This window comes from Moschus berezovskii, chromosome 8 (assembly GCF_049115385.1).
Source record: "Moschus berezovskii isolate FMDL1 chromosome 8, NW_MosBer_1.0, whole genome shotgun sequence".
NCBI classification, from domain to species: Eukaryota; Metazoa; Chordata; class Mammalia; order Artiodactyla; family Moschidae; genus Moschus; species Moschus berezovskii.
In genome coordinates, this window is record NC_142467.1 from 70294149 (window position 1) to 70317068 (window position 22920).

At 36.2% G+C, this 22920-nt stretch overlaps 1 protein-coding gene across 1 annotated transcript; it reads right to left on the reverse strand.

Moving 5' to 3' along the window:
- Positions 1-553: 553 nt before the first annotated feature.
- On the reverse strand, positions 554-1516 carry LOC129558616 (olfactory receptor 2T29-like). Its single transcript, XM_055429925.2, has one exon. The coding sequence runs from the start codon at positions 1514-1516 to the stop codon at positions 554-556; it is 963 nt and encodes a 320-aa protein (XP_055285900.2).
- Between the last annotated feature and the right edge of the window lie 21404 nt (positions 1517-22920).

Sequence of the window (22920 nt, forward strand, 5' to 3'; positions counted from 1 at the left end):
TTCTATAGGATATTTTGTAATTTACATAGCCACCAGACAGAAAATAAAACTTAAAGAAAAGGTGGAAGGTGAATATAAATTAACATTTATTTTGAATTAATTTATAATTTACAGAAAAATAACATGACTAATAAGGTACAAAAAATCCATATACTTTTACCCATTGTTAAAATTGTATTCATGTGCTTCACAAGTTTTCTGTCATTCTCCCTCTCCCTCTCAGCCTCTCTCTCAATTTACAGCTTCATACCACTTAATGAATTTTATCTCTAATTATTTTCATTATGTGTTTCCTAAGAATATAAATATTCTCCTGTAGAATAAGAGTATAGTTATCATTGTCATTAAGTGCAACATCAGTACAATAAAAAAGATAAACAACATTTTAAATAGAGAAAGAGCATGGAATTAAAATCAGTTTTGTAGTACACAGAAGTAATTACTTAAGTGTGAAAATGGAATGAAATATTATGTTATGAAAGTTAAATAGCATTGGAAAATATTCTAAAATTCTAATGTTTTGAGAGAAAAATAGCATTAGTATAAAGTTGGTCTACTTTATATTTTCTTGATTAATAGGTCTCATATTCAAAATTTTTTTCAGAGCCCCCATGACATCTTTGTTCCTAAGACTATAGATTAAAGGGTTTAGTGCAGGTGTGAGTATGGTGTAAAAGACAGATACCACCATGTCGTTCTCAGGGGTGTGGAAGGAGTTGGGAAGCATGTAGGTATAAACAGCGGCACCATAAAACAAGATTACCACAGTCATATGGGAAGAACAAGTGGCAAATGCCCTCTTTTGGCCATCTACTGAGTTCATTCTGTGGATGGTGAGGAGAATAAAAAAATAAGAGCTTGAGATGATTGTCACGGGGATGAAGAGCATGAGGACACAGCACAGGTACATGAGAGCCTCATAGAGGGAAGTGTCTGAGCAGGAGAGCTTCATTACAGCAGGGACTTCACAGAAGAAATGATGGATCTCCCGGGATCTGCAGAAGGGGAAGGTCATGGTGATGGATGTGAGCATGAATCCATCCACTGATCCCAGAAACCAACAACCTGATGCCAGGAGGAGACACGCTCTATGGCTCATGAGGACAGAGTAACGAAGAGGATGGCAAATGGCTACATAGCGGTCATAGGCCATGGCACCCAAAAAGAAAAACTCTGAACCTGCCAGTGTCACATAGAGAAACATTTGCATTGCACATTCAGGGATGGAGATCTTATTCATGTCCATGATCTGATCTATAAGCATCTTGGGCACAGTAACAGAAATATACATTACATCCATGAGAGACAACTGGCTGATGAAAAAGTACATGGGGGTGTGGAGATGGGTATCAGAATGTATCAGAAAAATCAGCACAATGTTTCCTATCAAAGCCAGCAGAAAAACTATAAAAATCACCATACACAGTAGAATTGGATGAATTGATTGACTGAAGATTCCCATCAGGATGAAATCAGACTTCCCAGAGTGATTAGTCATCCAGGTAATGTTTTCCATGAGGTTTCATCTAGATCATCAAGGTGAGCTTTGGGATTAATGGTCAGTCATAGAATTTTTCCACCTGAAATAAATGAATGGATGTTTACTGAGATACTGTATGCAGGCATTTGTGTGTGTTACTTTTTTATTGCAACGTAGTTGATTTACAATGTTGCATTAATTTCAGGTATACACAAGGTAAATCAGTTATAGATATACATATACCCACACTTTTTTCCTAGATTCTTTACCAACACAGGCTATTATGGAATACTGAGTTCCCTGTGCTATACAACAGTTCTTATTAGTTGTTTATTTTATATATAGCATTCTATATCTGTTTTTTAGATTCATTTGTTCCTTTTGTTTTTTAGATTCCACATATAATGGATATCATATGATATTTGTCTTTCTGTGTCTGACTTACCTCTAGCTCCATCCATGTTACTGCAAATGGCACTTTTGTTCTTTTTTATGGCTTAGTAATATTCCATTATGTGTATGTGCTACATCTTCTTTAATTATTCCTCTGTTAATAGACATTTAGTTTGCTTCCATGTCTTGGCTATTGTGAATAGTACTGCAATAAATACTGCGGTGCATGTATCTTTTTGAATTATGATTTTCTCTGGGTATAAAATCAGAAGTGGAATTACTGGGTAATGTGGTAGTTCTATGTTTAGTTTGGTTTGAATGTAAATTGGTTCAGCCACTATGGAGTTTCTTTAAAAATGTTTTATGTGTTTGAGTACACCAACCTGATTGTGATAATCAAAATTCCATAGACATGTAGAAATCAGGATTGCTAATTGCTTATAATTTAGATTCTACCAGAAAAAAATAATTTACAACTGTTGGTCAAGAGATTTGGTGAGATTTATGTCATGAGGTTTCCTAATAATGGTGACATATGACAATGTGCAATGAAATTTGCCTAGATAATGACTTAAACACAAAAAAGTAAATTATTAAAAATAGAAATATACAGTAGGCTCTCACCAGCCATCTGCCTCATATCTACTACTGCATATACATCAGCTATAATCTCTCAATACATCCCACTACTCCACTTTGGTTTCCATATGCTTTACTACAATTGAAACAATATTTAAAAATAGAAATATATTTATATGTCTAGGGTTTCTGTTGCCAGTTTAAAGGTTATTTTCCATTCTGCTTTGAGAATCGAATTGGAATCTTACAAAAATTTTGGATTTATATTCTATGCAATAGGGATTTGAAAAGTGACTGAAATACATTTTGAGGAACTCTATATCAAATATTTGAGTCTCCTTTTCCATAAGATAGGGCTTCCTAGTGAGGTTTTATTATTGTGTAGAGCAAGTCACACACTCCCGGGAAAGTGTCAGGGTAAAGAACTGAGGGACATGGGGTGAGGAGCTTGGAATCTCAGCTGACAATAGTCATGTACCCAGTTTTTCCTCTATCTTTCCATTGATCAAAATCCTACATAAAAAGGATAACTATACTTTTTGACATCATGTATGGTATTGTAAGGATTAAATCAGGAAAATAGATTAGAACATTAAAAGCTACAGATGAATAAGTACAGACACTATTAGTTTAGAGAGTTAATATCTGTAATTATTTTTGTGTACAATCTATGTAAGAGTTGACTGTTACTATTATTTTCTTATAAGATATATTACTTTATTTTTTTAAAATTTGTGATAGTTGAAGATTTATGATGTAACTTTGAATTTTCTATTCATACATTTAAGTATTTGAACTTGATAATTTCTATATTCCCAATCAAATTGTGTATACATTTCTATACTTAAGTAAATATGTAATTTATACATTTATGTAGAAATACATATAAATGTAAACATAATTATTTTTTATTTTATTCCTAGTTGTGAGCTCTGTGGAGAATCTCATCTTGGTTCTGTCTGCTATATGCTTCTCTAGATTGAAATTCACTTTTTTATAACTCCCAACTCAGAGAAACTTGAATTTAGATGGTCACTGCCATTTTGCCAGGTAAGGGTCTAGTAATTTTACCAAACAGCATCTGTATCAATGCACATAGAAATAAGTTTTAATAAAAAGTGAAGTGTAAAGAAGAAATTTGAACAACATCATGATGTCACTGACTCCTTTACCCTATTAATTTCTCTATCTTGCTGCTTACAGCCTGTATCTGTGTTAGAACCTAAAGATAAATGAAAGCAAATTTAAGTTTGATTATACTCAGTACTCATGTTTTCAAGGGCAAGTATTACATAAATGTGAATTGAACTAGAATTTTAAAATAGCTGCAAAATAAATGAAAAAGAGCAATGGACACAAAATCTATCTGATCTTCCTGAAGACAATTTATCAATAGCTTGTTCCACGTTTTCTCTTACAAAGATTAAACCTTTGTAACTTTTCAATATCTAGCATGTTAAATGTTAAGTTTCAAAATCCATACTACCAAGAAGGAAATATTGCTTCCTTTTTCTGGGAAATGGCAACCCACTCCAGTATTCTTGCTGGAGATTTCCATGGGCAGAGGAACCAGGTGGGCCATAGTCCATGGAGTCACAAAGAGTCAGACACGACTGAATGACTAACATTTTCTGGGAAATGTTTACAAGTAGTTACGATGCAGTAATCGTTCAGGAAATTCAGATTATCCAAGTCTCAAATACATTTTATATACTTGTAATAATTTTGTAGGCTAAGTATGGTGTTCAACTTATTACAATCCCATATTCAAGGATGTTGATAAAACAGACAACAGTGAAAATTATTCTGATGCGTTAATATAAATATTCAATAAGTCAGGAATGCAATGTAAAACAAAGATAATTTTTGTATTGAATATCATGTTTCATGCTATTTTCTAAGAATATAGGGAGAGAGCAAAAGGGTTCTTGAAGCGTTGTAGAAAAATCACTGACACACTTTGATAAATGGGGATGACTATACAAAGTCTACCTGGGCCACTTGACAGACAAGGGAGGGATGTCTGTACCACACAAGGCAATTGGTTTCTCTGTTCTTTCTTGCTCTTCTTCATCCAATTTCTTGGGGTTAATGTGAATAGCTTAGTGTATGTTTAACTTGGGAAATCAGTGATTGTGATGGTAGAATAATATTTACTCTATATTTGAAGTATAACACTAAGTGTTTAATTATATGGCACAGTTAATCTTCCCTAAGTCCATGAAGTATATAATTTATCTCTTAATGAATTAAAAAAAATAAGCTATTGTGGTAAGTGCCTAACATAACAAACTAACCTGAGGGAGTACTCTGTCTCAGTCAAGAGTGGAACACAGAGTCTGTAAGTGCTTCAGATCTATAGGGGACAAAATCTTCCCTCCACAGTTTATAAACAGAGTTTTAGTTTACTCAATGTTAGTTTAAATGGGAAAAAAAACACTATTGAGAATTTCTTCTCAGTGTTCTAACTACCAGAAACAAAACCTCTAAAATTAAAAATATTCACTCTTCTGCAATATTGCAAAACTCACTCTTCTGCAAAACTGCAAAATTGTTTTTTTCAAGGAAAAAACACATAATTCAATAATATAGAAAGAGTCTTTACTATTGATATTTTATTCCATCAGTTATTGGACATTGAAAATCCATTTCTAAGACTTTTAGTGTAAATAAATTTATATATAAAGAGTATTAAAAAGTGTATTTGTCTTCTCACTAAAAATAGGCAAAAAATAGGCAAAATGATTAAGGAAATAGAGTGAGAAACTAACAGAATGGTTGAAAGTAGAGCAAGTAAAGAATTCTAATTACCCTTTTGCTCTTTCAGTCATGTCTACTTGTCAGGTTCAACACACCATCAGAAGCAGTGATCCTCACAGAGATGGTCAAGAGGAGTGTGAAGAGTGACCAAGTTAAATGTATAAAGAGAAGTAGGAATGTGACGTCATCTCTGGTTTTACAATGCCCAATAGAGGAGTGGAAAATTTTTCTATTGATGAATCCCCTTGGATCTTTATCTGTAAGATATATAAAAACGTTTGTATGCAACATTTTAAGAAAATATATTTGTATGAAAAATATATGGAAAATCAACCTTAAAAATTCAATGGACGTGAGTTTGAGTAAACTCCGGGAGTTGTTGATGGATAGGGAGGCCTGGCCGGCTGCGGTTTATGGGGTCGCAAAGAGTCGGACACGACTGAGCAACTGAACTGAACTGAAGTAGGTTTTTTAAACTTTTGATTTTACAATCCTTTGGTAGTTTCTAAGTCAGTTCAGTCAGTTCAGTTGCTCAGTCGTGTCTGACTCTTTGCAACCCCATGAATCACAGCACGCCTTCTAATTAAGTCTAACTATAATTTTGATTAGGAAAGAATTTAAATACACTTAAAGATAATTGATGTTGTTACATGTTGGCAGTTTTCATCCAGAGACATAGTAGGTACCGGAAATAGTTTGCTTATGTAGAAACCAAACCTGACTTTCTTAGTTTTTCATACAATTCTATAATTACTGAGATTATTCTAGGTTATTTTTTGTTTTATTAACATTTTCAAAGGAGTATTTATCCACTTAAAAATAATATATATTAACAGCAATAGGAAAGCCATTTATATTTTTATAACTTCTTATATCTGTCTACAATTCTAGAATCTGTTACTAATTCTAATTGAATATAATTTACTTACATTTGGATATTTTCCTTTAGATATATTAGTTCTGCTTTTTGTATCCAGGCAATAATTATACTGCAAAACTCATATTAGTTAATCCAGACAATGAGGAACATTTCCATTATTCTGGTTTTCAATGTTTTTAAAGAAATTGGTACTTCACATTTTTAGAAAGATACTAATTTTATGTGCTTTGTTTTTAAATTAAACACCTAAAGTATAATAAGGTGGCAAGATATAAAATTAAGATACTAAAATCCACTATCTTTACATACACAAACTGCAACCCATTGAATTATATAATGGAAAAATATTTTATTTAACAAACTAAAAAAAACAACAACTTATCCTTAAATGTGCAAGACTTATATGAGAAAAAATTAATTACTCCTGGAAAACACAATAATATATGAAGAAGTGTAATATTAATTACCTAGGCTAAAGAAATAAAGCTGCAATAAATTGTATAACTTGTCTAGAAGACAGTATCTAATTTCCATCTGCTGTAATTTTCCTTGCTAGGTTTCAGACTTGAGTTGCCTGACTTCTATTTTATTTCCAATTTCTCCCTTTCAGAATGGGGATGTTTATTTTATACTTGTGTCGCCCTCATATTTTGAAAGCAAATAGTGCATTGTCTAGTTTCATTGTCTCACAGGCAAAGAGGATTTTTTTTTGCCAGTATGAATTATAGCTGAAATCTAATCCATATCTCAGATAATATTTAGATAGAATTTTGTACTTAAGACTTGATGCTGCAAAGGGCTATTTTGTAAGTGAGAGAATTTTTCTTTTGTTTTTTTTGAGAATCAAAGTGAAAACGTTAATAGCTAAAGTATATCCTGTTAAAACCACATATTGAAACCCTAACTCCCAGAACCACAGAATGTGACCATAATTGAAAATAGTGTTACTACAGATATAATTAATCTGAGATCACACTGGAGTTGGTGGACCCCTATCCAATATAACTATTGTTCTCTCATAAAGGGAAATTTGCACACAGTCACAAATATAAGGGGTATGGCAAAAGAAAATTTAACTTCTCTTTCCACAAGCCAATCTCAGCTTTAGAATACCTAAAATTGAAGGGTTTCTTTTATGATAAGCTACTCAGTTTGTGATATTTCAACACATTCTTAGAAAATATGCAATATCTTTTGTTCCTAGTAAGGACAATGCAATATCAGAAATATGATATATTTATGATGTGTTTAAGATGATACAACTTGGCAACTGAACAAAAAATATACTAAATATAAAAAGTATCCAACATAAATACCCAACAATTCCCATTAATCCTAAATTTGTATGGAAAGAGTACATGTAAGAAGACCCAAGGAAACCTTGAGAAAAGGATTGATATTTTGGACAAGGCCTTCAAGACACTTAAATACAATATTTTGTTGCTGAATTAAAATAAGTGTAACATGATAAAAATCATGATATATGATATCATAGGAAGCATGTAATATTGGTGATATCTCAATTCATTGATGAAATAGTAGATTTTTTAATGAAATTGAAATAGAAAGAGAAATTAAGGAAACTATTCCATTCACTGTTGCAACGAAAAGAATTAAATACTTAGGAATATATCTACCTAAAGAAACAAAAGACTTGTACATAGAAAACTATAAAACACTACTGAAAGCAATCAAAGAGGACACTAATAGATGGAGAAATATACCATGCTCATGGATTGGAAGAATAAATATTGTAAAAATGAGTATACTACCTAAAGTAATTTATACATTCAATGCAATCCCTATCAAGCTACCAACGATATTTTTCACAGAACTAGAACAAATAATCTCACAATTTGCATGGAAATACAAAAAACCTCGAATAGCCAAAGCAATCTTGAGGAAGAAAAATGGAACTGGGGGAATTAACCTGCAGGACTTCAGGCTCTACTACAAAGCCACAGTCATCAAGACAGTATGGTACTGGCATAAAGACAGAAATATAGATCAATGGAATAAAATAGAAAGCCCAGAGATAAATCCACGCACCTATGGACACCTCATCTTTGACAAAGGAGGCAAGAATATAAAATGGAGAAAAGACAGTCTCTTTAACAAGTGGTGCTGGGAAAACTGGTCAGCCACTTGTAAAAGAATGAAACTAGATCACTTCCTAACACCATACACAAAAATAAACTCAAAATGGATTAGAGAGCTAAATGTAAGACCAGAAACTATAAAACTCCTAGAGGAGAACGTAGGCAAAACACTCTCCGACATAAATCACATCAGGATTCTCCATGACCCACCTCCAAGAATATTGGAAATAAAAGCAAAAATAAACAAATGGGACCTAATTAAAATCAAAAGCTTCTGCACAGCAAAGGAAACTATAAGCAAGGTGAAAAGACAGCCTTCAGAATGGGAGAAAATAATAGCAAATGAAGCAACTGATATAAAGGATTAATCTCCAAAATATACAAGCAGCTCCTGCAGCTCAATTCCAGAAAAATAAATGACCCAATCAAAAAATGGGCCAAAGAACTAAACAGACATTTCTCCCAAGAAGACATACAGATGGCTAACAAACACATGAAAAAATGCTCAACATCACTCATAATCAGAGAGATGCAAATCAAAACCACAATGAGATACCATTTCACACCAGTCAGAATGGCTGCTATCCAAAAGTCTACATGCAATAAATGCTGGAGAGGATGTGGAGAGAAAGGAACCCTCTTACACTGTTGGTGGGAATGCAAACTAGTACAGCCACTATGGAGAACAGTGTGGAGATTCCTCAAAAAACTGGAAACAGAACTGCCATATGATCCAGCAATCGCACTCCTGGGCATACACACCGAGGAAACCAGAATTGAAAGAGACACATGTACTCCAATGTTCATTGCAGCACTGTTTATAATAGCCAGGACATGGAAGCAACCTAGATGTCCACCTGCAGACAAATGGATAAGAAAGCTTTGGTACATATACACAATGGAGTATTATTCAGCCATTAAAAAGAATACATTTGAATCAGTTCTAATGAGGTGGATGAAACTGGAGCCTATTATACAGAGTGAAGTAAGCCAGAAAGAAAAACACCAATACAGCATACTAACGCATATATATGGAATTTAGAAAGATGCAAATGATAACCCTGTATACGAGACAGCAAAAGAGACACAGATGTATAGAACAGTCTTTGGGACTCTATGGGAGAGGGTGAGGGTGGGATGACTTGGGAGAATGGCATTGAAACACATATGTTGTCATATGTGAAATGAATCACTAGTTCAGAGTCAATGCATGTTATAGGATGCTCGGGGCTGGCATGCGGGGATGACCCAGAGGGAGGATAAAGGGAGGAGGGAGGTGGGAGGGGGGTTCAGGAGGGGGAACTTATGTAAACCCGGGGCAAATTCATTTCAATGTATGGCAAAACCAACCAATATAATATTGTAAAATAATTTGCCTCCAATAAAAAATTAATTAATTAAAAAAAAATAAAAATAAAAAATAATAAAAAAAAAATAAAATTTAAATGTAACTAAACTTTCCCAGAAAACAGTATATTAAAATAATAATAAATAAATTCTCTAGCAAATTCTTCACAATTGGATCTTTAGTCAAAGCACAAGCAGCTATAAAATTTTGAAACTTAAAATTCTTAAGCAGTGAAAAATATATGTTAATGAATATATTCAGACAAACCAAAATTAAGAGACATAGACATGAAGATGTAGGCTAGGGAAGACACAGAATCCATGTCTATGATACTCACCAGGCACTGGTGTGGAACCTCTGTGGATGGGCTGAAATGAGGAGAATTCTGGGAAATCAGGTACCTGTTAGTGGTGAGTGGGGGGGGCTCAAAGCCTGGGGATCAGCAACTTCACAGCTGCTGCATGAGAGCAAGTGGCTTTGGTGCCAGGAGTGGTGTGGATGCTAGGGGTGGTTTGGGCACCTTTGGGTGCTGGGGGCTGCATACCTGTTCCACTGGGATGAGATCCTTTGCTCATCTTCTCTGTGTGTGCGTGCTCAGTAGGTTCAGTTGTGTCCCACTCTTTGCAACTCATGGTCTGTAGCCCACCAGGTTGCTCTGTCCATGGAGATTCTGCAAACAAGAATACTGGGGTGGATTGCCATGCCCTCCTCCAGGGGATCTTCCCAAGCCAGCGACTGAACCAGCATTTCTTATGTCTCCTGCATTGACAGGCAGATTCTTTACCACTAGTAAAACATGCTCATGGGAATCCTACTCATCTTCTTCTTGTCTTCAATTCTTTAAAGGTATATTCATTTAAATTATGTTTCTGTTCTGTAGTTCAGTCCTGTCGGACTCTTTGCGACCCCGTGGACTGTAGCCTACCAGGCTTCTCCGTCCCTGGGATTCTCCAGGCAAGAATACTGCAGTGGGTTACCGTTTCCTTCTCCAGGGGATCTTCCTGACCCAGGGATCGAACCCGGGTCTCTGCACTGGAGGCAGACGCTTTAACCTCTGAGCCACCAGGGAAGCCCCTTAAAATCATGTTTAACAGGGACTTTATTGTGAGGGGATCAGAAGACCCACTTGGGAAGTGGTTGGCTTTCCCCTTTTACTTGACCCTGCAGAGACATCTGGGGCCCTAGGGCCGTGGCCTCTGCCCCTCTTAGGCCTGCTCTGCCTCTGGAGCCCTCTCTACCCTCTGGCAAACCCTCTTCCCACTCTTTGCTTTTAAGGGGTCCCTTCCACTTGAGTGAGTCTTGTAGATGTAAGAGAGAGGGATGAGGCTCCTTCATGGAAAGGAAGAGACAGGTCAGCTCTTGCAGGGTTATAACAGCAGGGAACTACCTAGTGTCCTCCTGTCCACTTGGTTCTGGGAAGCCTCCCATGGCCTGTAGGCCAAGTCCTCTGCCCTTTTAGACCACCTCCATCCTCCTGGCCCCCCTGTTCCCTCCAGGCCAAGTCTTCAGCCTTCTGGGGGCTTCCTCTACCTTCCAAGGTCTCCGTCCTCTGCAGGCCCCCTCACCCATTCAGGGGCCCTGTCTGGCCCCTAGACTGGGCCATCCACCATCCTAGATCCCTTCTTCCTTTTGGTTCCTTCCTCTACTAGTGACTCTCTTCAACCTCCAGAGCCCCCTTCCCTCCACACCCCCCTTTGCCCTTTGGGGACCCATCTCCACACTCAGAGATCTCTTCTTTCCTACAGGGCTACCTCTGAAGACATCCTCTGATCAGATAGGTCTTGTGGGTGCAGGAGAGAGGGGAGACATAGCAGGACCCTACTGGAGGAGGGTCACTCCCAGTGGGAGGAAAGGAAAATCCATCTGGTGTTCTGCCACCAGCTGGCCCTGGGGAGGCTCCTGGGGACCCAGTCCTTATCCCAGTCCACAACCCAAAGGCAAAGGTACTGCAAAGGCCCCCTCAGTTGGGGGGAATCTTAACCTCCCCCTGAGATCACCCAGGGCTTTTTCTGGAGGCATGGATCCTGAGTCCAGACCCCACCACATCTGAATCCCAAATTCACCTAAACTCTTCCACTGTCTAAGTCATTCCCTACCTAAGTCCCACCCTTTATAATCAACTTTTTTTCCTGCTTTTTGGGTTGTTTCATCTATTTATTATTTTTACTATTTACCAATAGAGTTCAGTTTTACCCTATAGTGGTTTTTTCATATATATATCCTTGTTTTTTTTTTTTTGTTTGTTTGTTTTGCTATTACTGTTACTTTTCAAAACTTTTTATTTTTACTCTTTGTTATTATTCTGCTACTTCTTTATATTATATGCATTATTTTTACTTTTTTTTTTCTTTTTTCTCTTTTCTTCTCTCTCTTTGCTATTAGAGTCTGATTTTACCCATGAAAGGTTTTTACTTTTTATTCTTTGTTATTTTTCTGCCTTTTTCCCCCTCTCTCTTTTTTTTTTTTTTCTTTTTCTGCAAACCACCCACGACTTGTGGGATACCACTTCACTGTCCAGAGATCAGGTTTGAGGTCCTGAGGTGAGAAGGCTGAGTGCAAACTGCTGGAGTAACAAAGAACATCAAGTCCAGAGGAAAATTAAAGTAAGGGACCTCAGAGGGACACACCTTAATACGAAGACTTGGCCCTACAAAACTGAAAATTCCACTGCTGGAAACCTCAAGCCCAAACAACTAGGGAGACAGAAACATTATGCGTTGGTGCCTGCATAGTTGTATCTGACCTTGTGACCCCAAGGACTGGAGTCCTCCAGACTCTACTGTCCATGTAATTTTCTGGGAAAGAATACTGAAGTGGGTTGCCATTTCATACTCTAGGGGATCGAATCCACATCTCTAGCATCTCCTGCATTGGTGGGCAGGTCCTTTACAACTGACACTACTTGGGAAGCCCTAGAAACATAGTCAAACTCATCAAAAAAAAAAAAGAAAAAGAAATGACAAAAAATATGTTACAGATGAAGGAACAAGGTAAAAACTATATGACCAATACATTTCTAATAGGCAATGTGTCTGGAAAAGAATTTAAAGAATTGATAGTAAAGAAGTTTCAAAATTTTTAAAATAGAATGGATAAAATACAAGAAATATTTAACACATATAGCAAAGACCTGAAAGAAATAAGGAATAAACATACAGAGATAAACAACATGGTAACTGAAATTAAAAATAATCTAGAAGGAATTGGTAGTTGAACATACGAGGAAGAAGAGAGAAGACAATTGTAAGACAGAAAGATAGAAATAAATGCCAAGGAAAAGAATAAAGAAAAAAAAAAGAATGAAAAGAATTGGGGACAGTCTTGGAGAACTCCAGAACAATATTAAATGCACAAACATTTGAATTATAGGTATCCCAGAAGAAGTGAAAAGAAAGGCTTTGAGAAAATATTTGAGGAGATAACAGTTGAAAATGTCCCTAACAAGGGAAAGGAAATAACCACCCAAGTGCAAGAAGCCCAGAGTGTCCCATACAGGATAAACCTAAACAGAAATGCAGCAGGGCACATATTAAACAGACTAACAAAAACTAAACTCAAAGAAAAAATATTAAAAGAAGAAAAGGAAAAGCAAAAAGTAACATACAAAGGAATCCCCATAGGGCTAACAGCTAATTTTTAACAGTTTCTAACAGAAATTCTGTAGGTCAGAAGGGAGTGGTAAGATATAGTCAAAGAGATGAAAGATAAAACCTATAACCAAGATTACTTTAGCCAGTGAGGATTTCATTCAGATTTAATGGTGAAATCAAAAGCTTTAGAGATAAACAAAAGCTAAAAGAATTCAGCACCACCAAACCAGCCTTACAACAAATGCTAAATAAGCTTCTCTAGCAGGAAATACAAGAGACAAACAGATTCACAAAAACTATTGAGAAAATGGCAATAAGAACATACATATTGATAGCAACCTTAAATGTAAATGGATTAAATGTCCCTATGAAAGACACAGATAGGTTAAATGGATACAGAAACAAGACCTATGTATATGTTGCCTAAAAGAGACACACTTCAGACCTAAAGACATATACAGACTCAAAGAATGGGGATGGAAAAAGATATTCCATGCAAATGGGAATCAAAAGAATGTAGGATAGCAATACTAATATCAGACAAAATATACTTTATAAACTGTTGCAAGAGATAAGGATGGACACTACATAATGATCTAGGGGTTAATCCAAGAAGAAGATACAACAATTATAAATATTTATGCACCTAACATAAGAGCACCTCAATAAATAAGTCAAATTCTACCAATCATGAAAAGGAAAATTGACAGTAGTACAATAATATTAGAGGACTTTAATACCTCACTTACACCAATCGACACATGACCTGAACAGAAAGTTAATATGAAAACACAAACCTTAAATCACAAATTAGACCAGATGGATTTAATTCATATCTTTAGGATAATCCATTGCAAAATAGCAGAAGATACCATTTTTTTTCCCCGCAAGTGCACACGCAACATTCTCCAGCATAGATCATATTGTGAGTCACAAATCAAGCATCATTAAATGTCAGAAAACTGAACTCGTGTCAGACATCTTTTCTGACACCAATGCTATGAGACTAGATATCAATTACAAAAAAAAAAGTAAAAGAACCCCACAAACACATGGAGGCTCTACAACACATCTGTAAATAACATACAGATCACTGAATAAATAAAAAATGGAATAGAAAATACCTAGAAACAAATGACAACAAAAACATGATGAGCCAAAATTTATGGTATGCAGCAAAAGCAGTTATAAGAGGGAAGTTTTATAGCAATATAAGCTTACTTCAAAATATAAGAAAAACATCAAATAAACAACCTGACTCTACACCTAAAGTGACTAGAAAAAGAATAAAAATCCTCAAATTTCGTGGAAGAAATCATAATTATCAGAGCAGAAATAAGTGAAAAAGAAATGAAGGAAACAATAGCAAAGATAAATAAACTAAAAGCTGGTTTTCTGAGAAGATAAACAAAATTGAAAAATTAGTAGCCAGACTCATCCACAAAAGGGAGAGGATTCAAGTCAATAAAATTAGAAATGAAAAAGAAGTTACAACAGACAAAGCAGAAATACAAAAGATCATAAGAGACCAGTATGAACAATTAATTATATGACAATAAAATGGATAATCTGGAAGAAATTTATAAATTCTCAGAAAAATTGCTGCTGCTTCTAAGTCACTTCAGTCATGTGTGACTCTTTGTGAACCTTTAGATTATAGCCTGCTAAGCTCCTCTGTCCATAGGATGCTCCAGGCAAGAATACTGGAGTGGGTTGCCATACCTTCCTCCAGGGGATTTTCCCAACCCAGGGATGGAACCTACATCTCTTATGCCTTCTACAATGGCAGGGAGGTTCTTTACCACTATCACCACCCAAGAAGCACTCTTAGAAAAGTACAACCTCCCAAAACTGAACCAGGAAGAAATAGAAATCATGAATGGACCAAACTCAAGCACTGAAATCAAAAGAGTGATCAAAAAATCTAACAGCAGACAAAAGCCCAAGGCCAGATGTTGCACAGGCATATTCTACCAAAAGTATAGAGAAGAGCCAACACCTATCCCGCTCAATCTCTTCCAGAAAGTTGGAGAGGAAGAAAAACTTGCAAACACATTCTACAAAGCTACCATCTCCCTGATACCAAAAACAGACAAAGATACCACCATGAAAGAAAATTACAGGCTGATATCAGCAATCAACATAAATGTGCATCAGCAGGAAAATCCTAGCAAATAGACTCCAAAAACATATTAAAAGGATCATACAACATAATCAAGAGGGATTTATCCCAGTGATGCAAGTATTCTTCAATATATACATAGCTCAATATGATAAACCATATAAAAAACTGAAATATAAAAACCATATAATCATCTCAATAGATACAGAGCAAGCTTTTGACAAAATTCAGCACCCATTTTAAATAAAGTTTCTCCAGAAAATAGGCATAGAAGGAACCTACCTCAACATAATAAAGACCATTTATGACAAACCCACAACAAACATTATTCTCTACTGTGGAAAATCTGAAAGTATTCCATCTAAGATCAGGAATAATACAAGGGTGCCCACTCTCACCATTATTATTCAACATAGTTTTGGAAGACTTAGCCACAGCAATCAGAGAAGAAAAGGAAATAAAAGGAATCCAGCTTGGAAAAAAAGAAATAAAATTCTCACTGTTTGCAGATGACCCAGTACTATATAGAGAAAACCCTAAAGATTCTGCCTTAAAATTACTAGAGTTAATCAATGAATATAGTAAAATAGCAGGATATAAAATTAATATACAGAAATTCCTTGCACTTCAATACACTACAAATGAAAAACCAGAAAGAGAATTTAAGGAAATAATCCCATTCATCAATTTAAGAAAAAGAATGAAATACCTAGGAATAAACCTACTCCAAGAGACAAAAGACTTGTTTGTTCTCTATGGGGAGCAGTATGAGATTCCTTTAAAAAAGAAACTAGGAATTAAACTACCACATGACCTAAAAATCACACTATTGGGCATGTACCATGAAGAAACCATAATTGAAAAAGACACATGTATCCCAAAATTCATTGCAGCACTATTTACAATAGCTTGGACTGAAAGCAACCTAGAAGCCCATCAATAGATGAATGGATAAAGAAGTTGTGCTATATATACACAATGGACTATTCGGTTCAGTTCAGTTCCTCAGCCATAAAAAGGAACACATATGAGTAAGTTTTAATGAGGTAGATGAAACTAGAGCCTATTATACAGAGTGTAGTAAGGGAGAAACAGAAAGACAAATATCATACATTAACACATGCATATGGTATTTAGAAAGATAATATTGACGAACCTATTTGCAGGGCAACAATGGAGGTGCAGACACAGAGAATAAACTGTAGAAACAAAGTGGTAATCAGAGGGTGGGAAGAATTGAGAGAGTCACACTGAAACAAATGCATTACCATGTATGTAATTACCACAATCAGTCTTCATTCCAATCCCAAAGAAAGGCAATGCTAAAGAATGCTCAAACTACCATAAAATTGCACTCATCTCACACGCTAGTAAAGTCATGCTCAAAATTCTCCAAGCCAGGCTTCAGCAATATGTGAACCTTGAACTCCCAGATGTTCAAGCAGGTTTTAGAAAAGGCAGAGGCACCAGAGATCAAATTGCCAACATCCGCTGGGTCATGGAGAAAGTAAGAGAGTTCCAGAAGAGCATCTATTTCTGCTTCATTGACTATGCCAAAGCCTTTGACTGTGTGGATCACAATAAACTGTGGAACATTCTGAAAGAGATGGGAATCCCATACCACCTGACCTGTCTCTTGAGAAACCTGTATGCAGGTCAGGAAGCAACAATCAGAACTGGACATGGAACAACAGACTGGTTCCAAATAGGAAAAGGAGTGTGTCAAGGCTGTATATTGTCACCTTGCTTATTTAACTTATATGCAGAGTACATCATGAGGAACACTGGGCTGGAAGAAGCACAAGCTGGAATCAAGATTGCTGGGAGAAATGTCAATAACCTCAGATATGCAGATGACACCACCCTTATGGCAGAAAGTGAAGAGGAACTCAAAAGCCTCTTGATGAAAGTGAAAGAGGAGAGTGAAAATATTGGCTTAAAGCTCAACATTCTAAAAACTAAGATCATGGCATCTGGTCCCATCACTTCATGGGAAATAGATGGGGAAACAATGGAGACAGTGTCAGACTATTTATTTGGGCTCCAAAATCATTGCAGATGCTGATTGCAGCCATGAAATTAAAAGACGCTTACTCGTTGGAAGGAAAGTTATGACCAACCTTGATAGTATATTAAAAAGCAGAGACATTACTTTGCCAACCAAGGTCCGTCTAGTCAAGGCTATGGTTTTTCCCGTGGTCATGTATGGATGTGAGAGTTGGACTGTGAAGAAAGCTGATCGCCGAAGAATTGATGCTTTTGAACTGTGGTGTTGGAGAAGACTCTTGAGAGTCCTTTGTACCGCAAGGAGATCCAACCAGTCCATTCTGAGGGAGATCGATCCTGGGTGTTCATTGGAAGGACTGATGCTAAAGCTGAAACTGCAATACTTTGGCCACCTCATGTGACGAGTTGATTCACTGGAAAAGACTCTGATGCTGGGAAAGGTTGGGGCGGGAGTAGAAGGGCACAACAGAGAATGAGATGGCTGGATGGCATCACCGACTCTGTGGACATGAGTTTGGGTGAACTCCGGGAGTTGGTGATGGACAAGGAGGCCTGGCGTGCTGTGATTCATGGGGTCGCAGAGAGTCGGACACGACTGAGCAACTGAACTGAACTGAATTACCACAAATTACCAGTGGCAATTTGCTATGTGAAGACAGGAGCTCATACTCAATGCTCTATAACAACCTAAAGTGGTGGGATGGGGTGCGGAATGGGAGGGAGGTTCCAGAGGGAGGAGTCATGCATGTAACTATAGTTGATCATGTTGATATATGGCAAAAGCCAACACAATATTGTAAAGCAACTATCTCCCAATTAACGAAATAATTCTTTTAAATAGGAAAAGAAGAAATACACACTCAGTTCAGTTCAGTTCAGTTCAGTCGCTCAAAACACTAAAAACATGAATGTAACTAAAAACGATGTTAAATGAAGTAAGAGATAAATATATGGAGTTAAAATAATATTTATTATAAAAGAATAACATATTTAGCAAGTTTTTCTATGTATAGAAATATATATATATAAATGATTATAGCACTATCATATAAATTGAGAAGAAGGAAATTGATTAGGCATTTTAAAAATCCTAACATTAATTTTAATTAGGTCTCATTTGTTCAATTTTGCTTTTATTTCCAATATTCAGGGAGGTGGGTCATGGAGGATCCTGCTGTGATTTATGTCGGAGAGTGTTTTGCCTATGTTTTCCTCTAGGAGTTTTATAATTTCTGGTCTTACATTTAGATCTTTAATCCATTTTGATTTTATATTTGTATATGGTGTTAGGAAGTGTTCTAGTTTTATTCTTTTTCAAGTGGCTGACCAGTTTTCCAGCACCACTTGTTAAAGATACTGTCTTTACCCCATTTTATATTCTTGCCTCCTTTGTCAAAGATAAGGTGTCCATAGGTGCATGGATTTATCTCTGGGCTTTCTATTTTGTTCCATTGACCTTTATTTCTGTCTTTATGCCAGTACCATACTGTCTTGATGACTGTGGCTTTGTAGTAGAGCCTGAAGTCCGGCAGGTTGATTCCCCCAGTTCCATTCTTCTTCCTTAAGTTTGCTTTGGCTATTCAAGGTTTTTTGTATTTCCATACAAATTGTGAGATTATTTGTTCTAGCTCTGTGAAAAATATCGTTGGTAGCTTGATAGGGATTGCATTGAATGTATAAATTACTTTGGGTTGTATACTCATTTTCACAATATTTATTCTTCCAATCCACGAACACAGTATATTTCTCCATCTATTAGTGTCCTCTTTGATTAATTTCACCAGTGTTCTATAGTTCTCTATGTACAGGTCTTTTGTTTCTTTAGGCAAGGTGAAAAGACAGCCTTCAGAATGGCAGAAAATAATATCAAATGAAACAACAAAGAATTAATCTCCAAAATGTACAAGTAGCTCCTGCAGCTCAATTCTAGAAAAATAAACGACCCAATCAAAAAATGGGCCAAAGAACTAAACAGACATTTCTCCAAAGAACACATACAGATGGCTAACAAACACATGAAAAAATGCTCAACATCCCTCATAATCAGAGAAATGGAAATCAAAACCACAATGAGATACCATTACCCACCAGTCAGAATGGTTGCTATCTAAAAGTCTACATGCAATAAATGCTGGAGAGGGTGTGGAGAGAAGGGAACCCTCTTACACTGTTGGTGGGAATGCAAACTAGTACAGCCACTATGCAGAACAGTGTGGAGATTCCTTATAAACTGGAAATAGAACTGCCGTATGATCCAGCAATTGCACTCCTGGGCATACACACCGAGGAAACCAGAATTGAAAGAGACACATGTACTCCAATGTTCATTGCAGCACTGTTTATAATAGCGAGGACATGGAAGCAACCTAGATGTCCATCTGCAGACGAATGGATAAGAGAGCTTAGGTACATATACACAATGGAGTATTACTCAGCCATTAAAAAGAATGCATTTGAATCAGTTCTAATGAGGTGGATGAAACTGGAGCCTATTATACAGAGTGAAGTAAGCCAGAAAGAAAAACACCAATACGGTATACGAACACATATATATGGAATTTAGAAAGATGGAAAGGATAACTTTGTATACGAGACAGCAAAAGAGACACAGATGCATAGAACAGTCTTTGGGACTCTGTGGGAGGTGGCTCAGAGGTTAAAGCTTCTGCCCCCAATGCGGGAGACCCGGGTTCGATCCCTGGGTCGGGAAGATCCCCTGGAGAAGGAAATGGTAACCCACTCCAGTATTCTTACCTGGAGAATCCCATGGATGGAGAAGCCTGGTAGGCTACAGTCCACAGGGTCGCATAGAGTCGGACACGACTGAGCGATGGAATGGAATGGAATGGAATGGGAGAAGGTGAGAGTGGGATAATTTGGGAGAATGGCACTGAAACATGTATATTATCATATGTGAAACGAATCGCCAGTTCAGGGTCAATGCATGATACAGGATGCTCGGTGCTTGTGTGTGGGGATGACCCAGAGGGAGGATAAGGAGAGGAGGGAGGTGGGAGGGGGGTTTAGAAAGGGGAACTCATATATACCTGGTGCAGATTCATGTCAATGTATGGCAAAACCAACAGATATAATATTGTCAAATAATTAGCCTCCAATAAAAAAAATTAAAAAAAAATCCTAACATTATTCATGTGTGGAGAGAGGCATTTTTGTTTTTGCCTTTTTTAGTCTAAACATTGTTAGAGTGAAAAACTTGGTTTAAGACTCAACATAAAAATAACTAAGATCATGGCATCTGGTCCCATCACTTCATGGCAAATAGATGTGAACAAGTGGAAACCATGACAAATCTTATTTTCTTGGGCTCCAAAATCACTACAAACAGGAACTGCACCTATGAAATTAAAATGCACTTGCTCCTTGGAAGAAAAACTATGAAAAATCTAGACAGCATATTAAAAAGCAGAGATAGCACTTTTCTGACAAAGGACTTCTTAGAGAAAGCTATGATTTCTCCAGCAGTCAGATATGGATATGAGAATTGGACCATAAACAAGGCTGAGTACCAAAGAATTGATGCTTCTGAACTGTGGTACTGGAGAAGAATTTTGAGAGTTCATTTGACAACAAGGAAATCAAATCAGTCAGTCCTAAAGGAAGTCACTCTCAATATTTATTGGAAGGACTGATACTGAATCTGAAGCTCCAGTACTTTGGCCACCTGATGTGAAGAGCTGACCCACTGGAAAAGACCCTGATGCTGGGAATGAGAGAGGACAGCAGGAGAAGGGGGTGATAGTTGGTGAGATGGCATCATCGACACAATGGATATGAGTTTGAGCAAACTCTGGAAGATAGTGAAGCACAGGGAAGACTGGCGTGCTGCAGTTGGACATGACTTAGTGACTGAACAACAACAACAAATATTGCTAAGTTAAATATGCATGTGTGAATTTATTTCTTAATGAATAAGAGATTAAAAATGGAGTGCATTCAATACTGAAGACAGGACAAAGAATGACAACAATGAAATGTTCAGTCAATTCATAAAATCATATTTAAAAGAAAATAAGTACAAGTACAAAGCCCAACAGAAGAGACATTCAAGACTGCAAATACATCAGTTGATGGGAAATATTCTGCATTCTCCATTTCAAAATTAAAGGTTGCAAAAATTTATGTTAATAAAACAAAACAATTATATGCTATTTCTTAGTGACATTTATAAAATACACAGAGGAATTTTGAAGTTAAAAAATGCAGAAAATAGATAAAATGTAGTGCTTAATCTCGGAGAAGGCAATGGCAAGCCACTCCAGTACTCTTGCCTGGAAAATCCCATGGATGGAGGAGCCTGGTAGGCTGCAGTCCATGGGGTCGCTACGAGTCAGACATGACTGAGCAACTTCACTCTCACTTTTCACTTTCACACATTGGAGAAGGAAATGGCAACCCACTCCAGTGTTCTTGCCTGGAGAATCCCAGGGACGGGGGAGCCTGGTGGGCTGCCGTCTATGGGGTCACACAGAGTTGGACACGACTGAAGTGACTTAGCAGCAGCAGCAGTGCTTAATCTAAAAATATTGCATGCATCAGAAAAAATAGAGAAATCATTAATAAAGACATAAAGAAAAACATTTTAAAACATAAAATGTAAAATTACAGTTTTAAATTTGTATGCAATGAATAAGATGGTCTCAAACGGATAAAACAAACAAGTTTTTAAAAAGGACAAAACTGCAATAATTTGTGAGGTTATTACAAATTTCTGTCTCTAAATTTGACTGCAAAATAAAATAAAATTAACAAATTTTGAAAAACACGATTTCTAATGGATACATGAAAATCAATACATCTAAGGGGTATGACAGAAGATGAATGGTGGGATGGCATCTTCAACTCAATGGACATGAGTCTGAGCAAACTCCAGAAAATAGTGAAAGATAAAGAAGCCTGGCATACTGTCGTTCATGGGATTGCAAAGAGTGGGACACAACTGAGTGACTAAACATCAATGAATTAATGTTTCAAAATAGGGGGCATTTACAAAATCACACAGGGAACATAAAATAATTTATAACACACTTCACAGATTAGAAATTTCTGTCCATGACATTTAAAATCAGATTTTTTTACCAAGATAGATAAAAATGTATTATGTTGTTTTAGATAATAAGCTATCATTCTAAATAATGTATGTGCCAAAATAAAGAAACCCACATATTAAGACTCTATTTAATAACAAGAAATTTGGATAAATAAATGCACATATTAAAGTATTTTTAAATTTGGAATCAATGACAAATATTTTAAAAAGTGAAAAAAGAAAAGTAAATAAAATCCAAGTGGAGTCGAAGAAACAAATTTTACAATAGGGAGAATCAATAAAACTAGTTGATTTTTTTTTTTCAAAGATAAATAATGTTGACAAACTTCTGACTCTAAAGAAGAAATAATGGAAAAGGCACACACACACACAAATCACTTCCAAGAATGAAAAAAGGACATCATCAGATATTCCAGAAGATTAACTAGATACTGAGAATAATTATTTATTTTGGAATATTTTTATTTTTCTAAAATATATAAAAATGTATACCAATTAGACACAAGTACACAAATGCGCTTATGAGTATTTGTTATTGCTGAAAAATTAAGACAACATAAATATTCATTAACAGTAGAGTATAAAAATAAATGA

Excerpts from the sequence above, each read along its gene's own strand:
- LOC129558616 (XM_055429925.2), bottom strand. The coding sequence starts at position 1,516 with ATGGAAAACATTACCTGGATGACTAATCACTCTGGGAAGTCTGATTTC.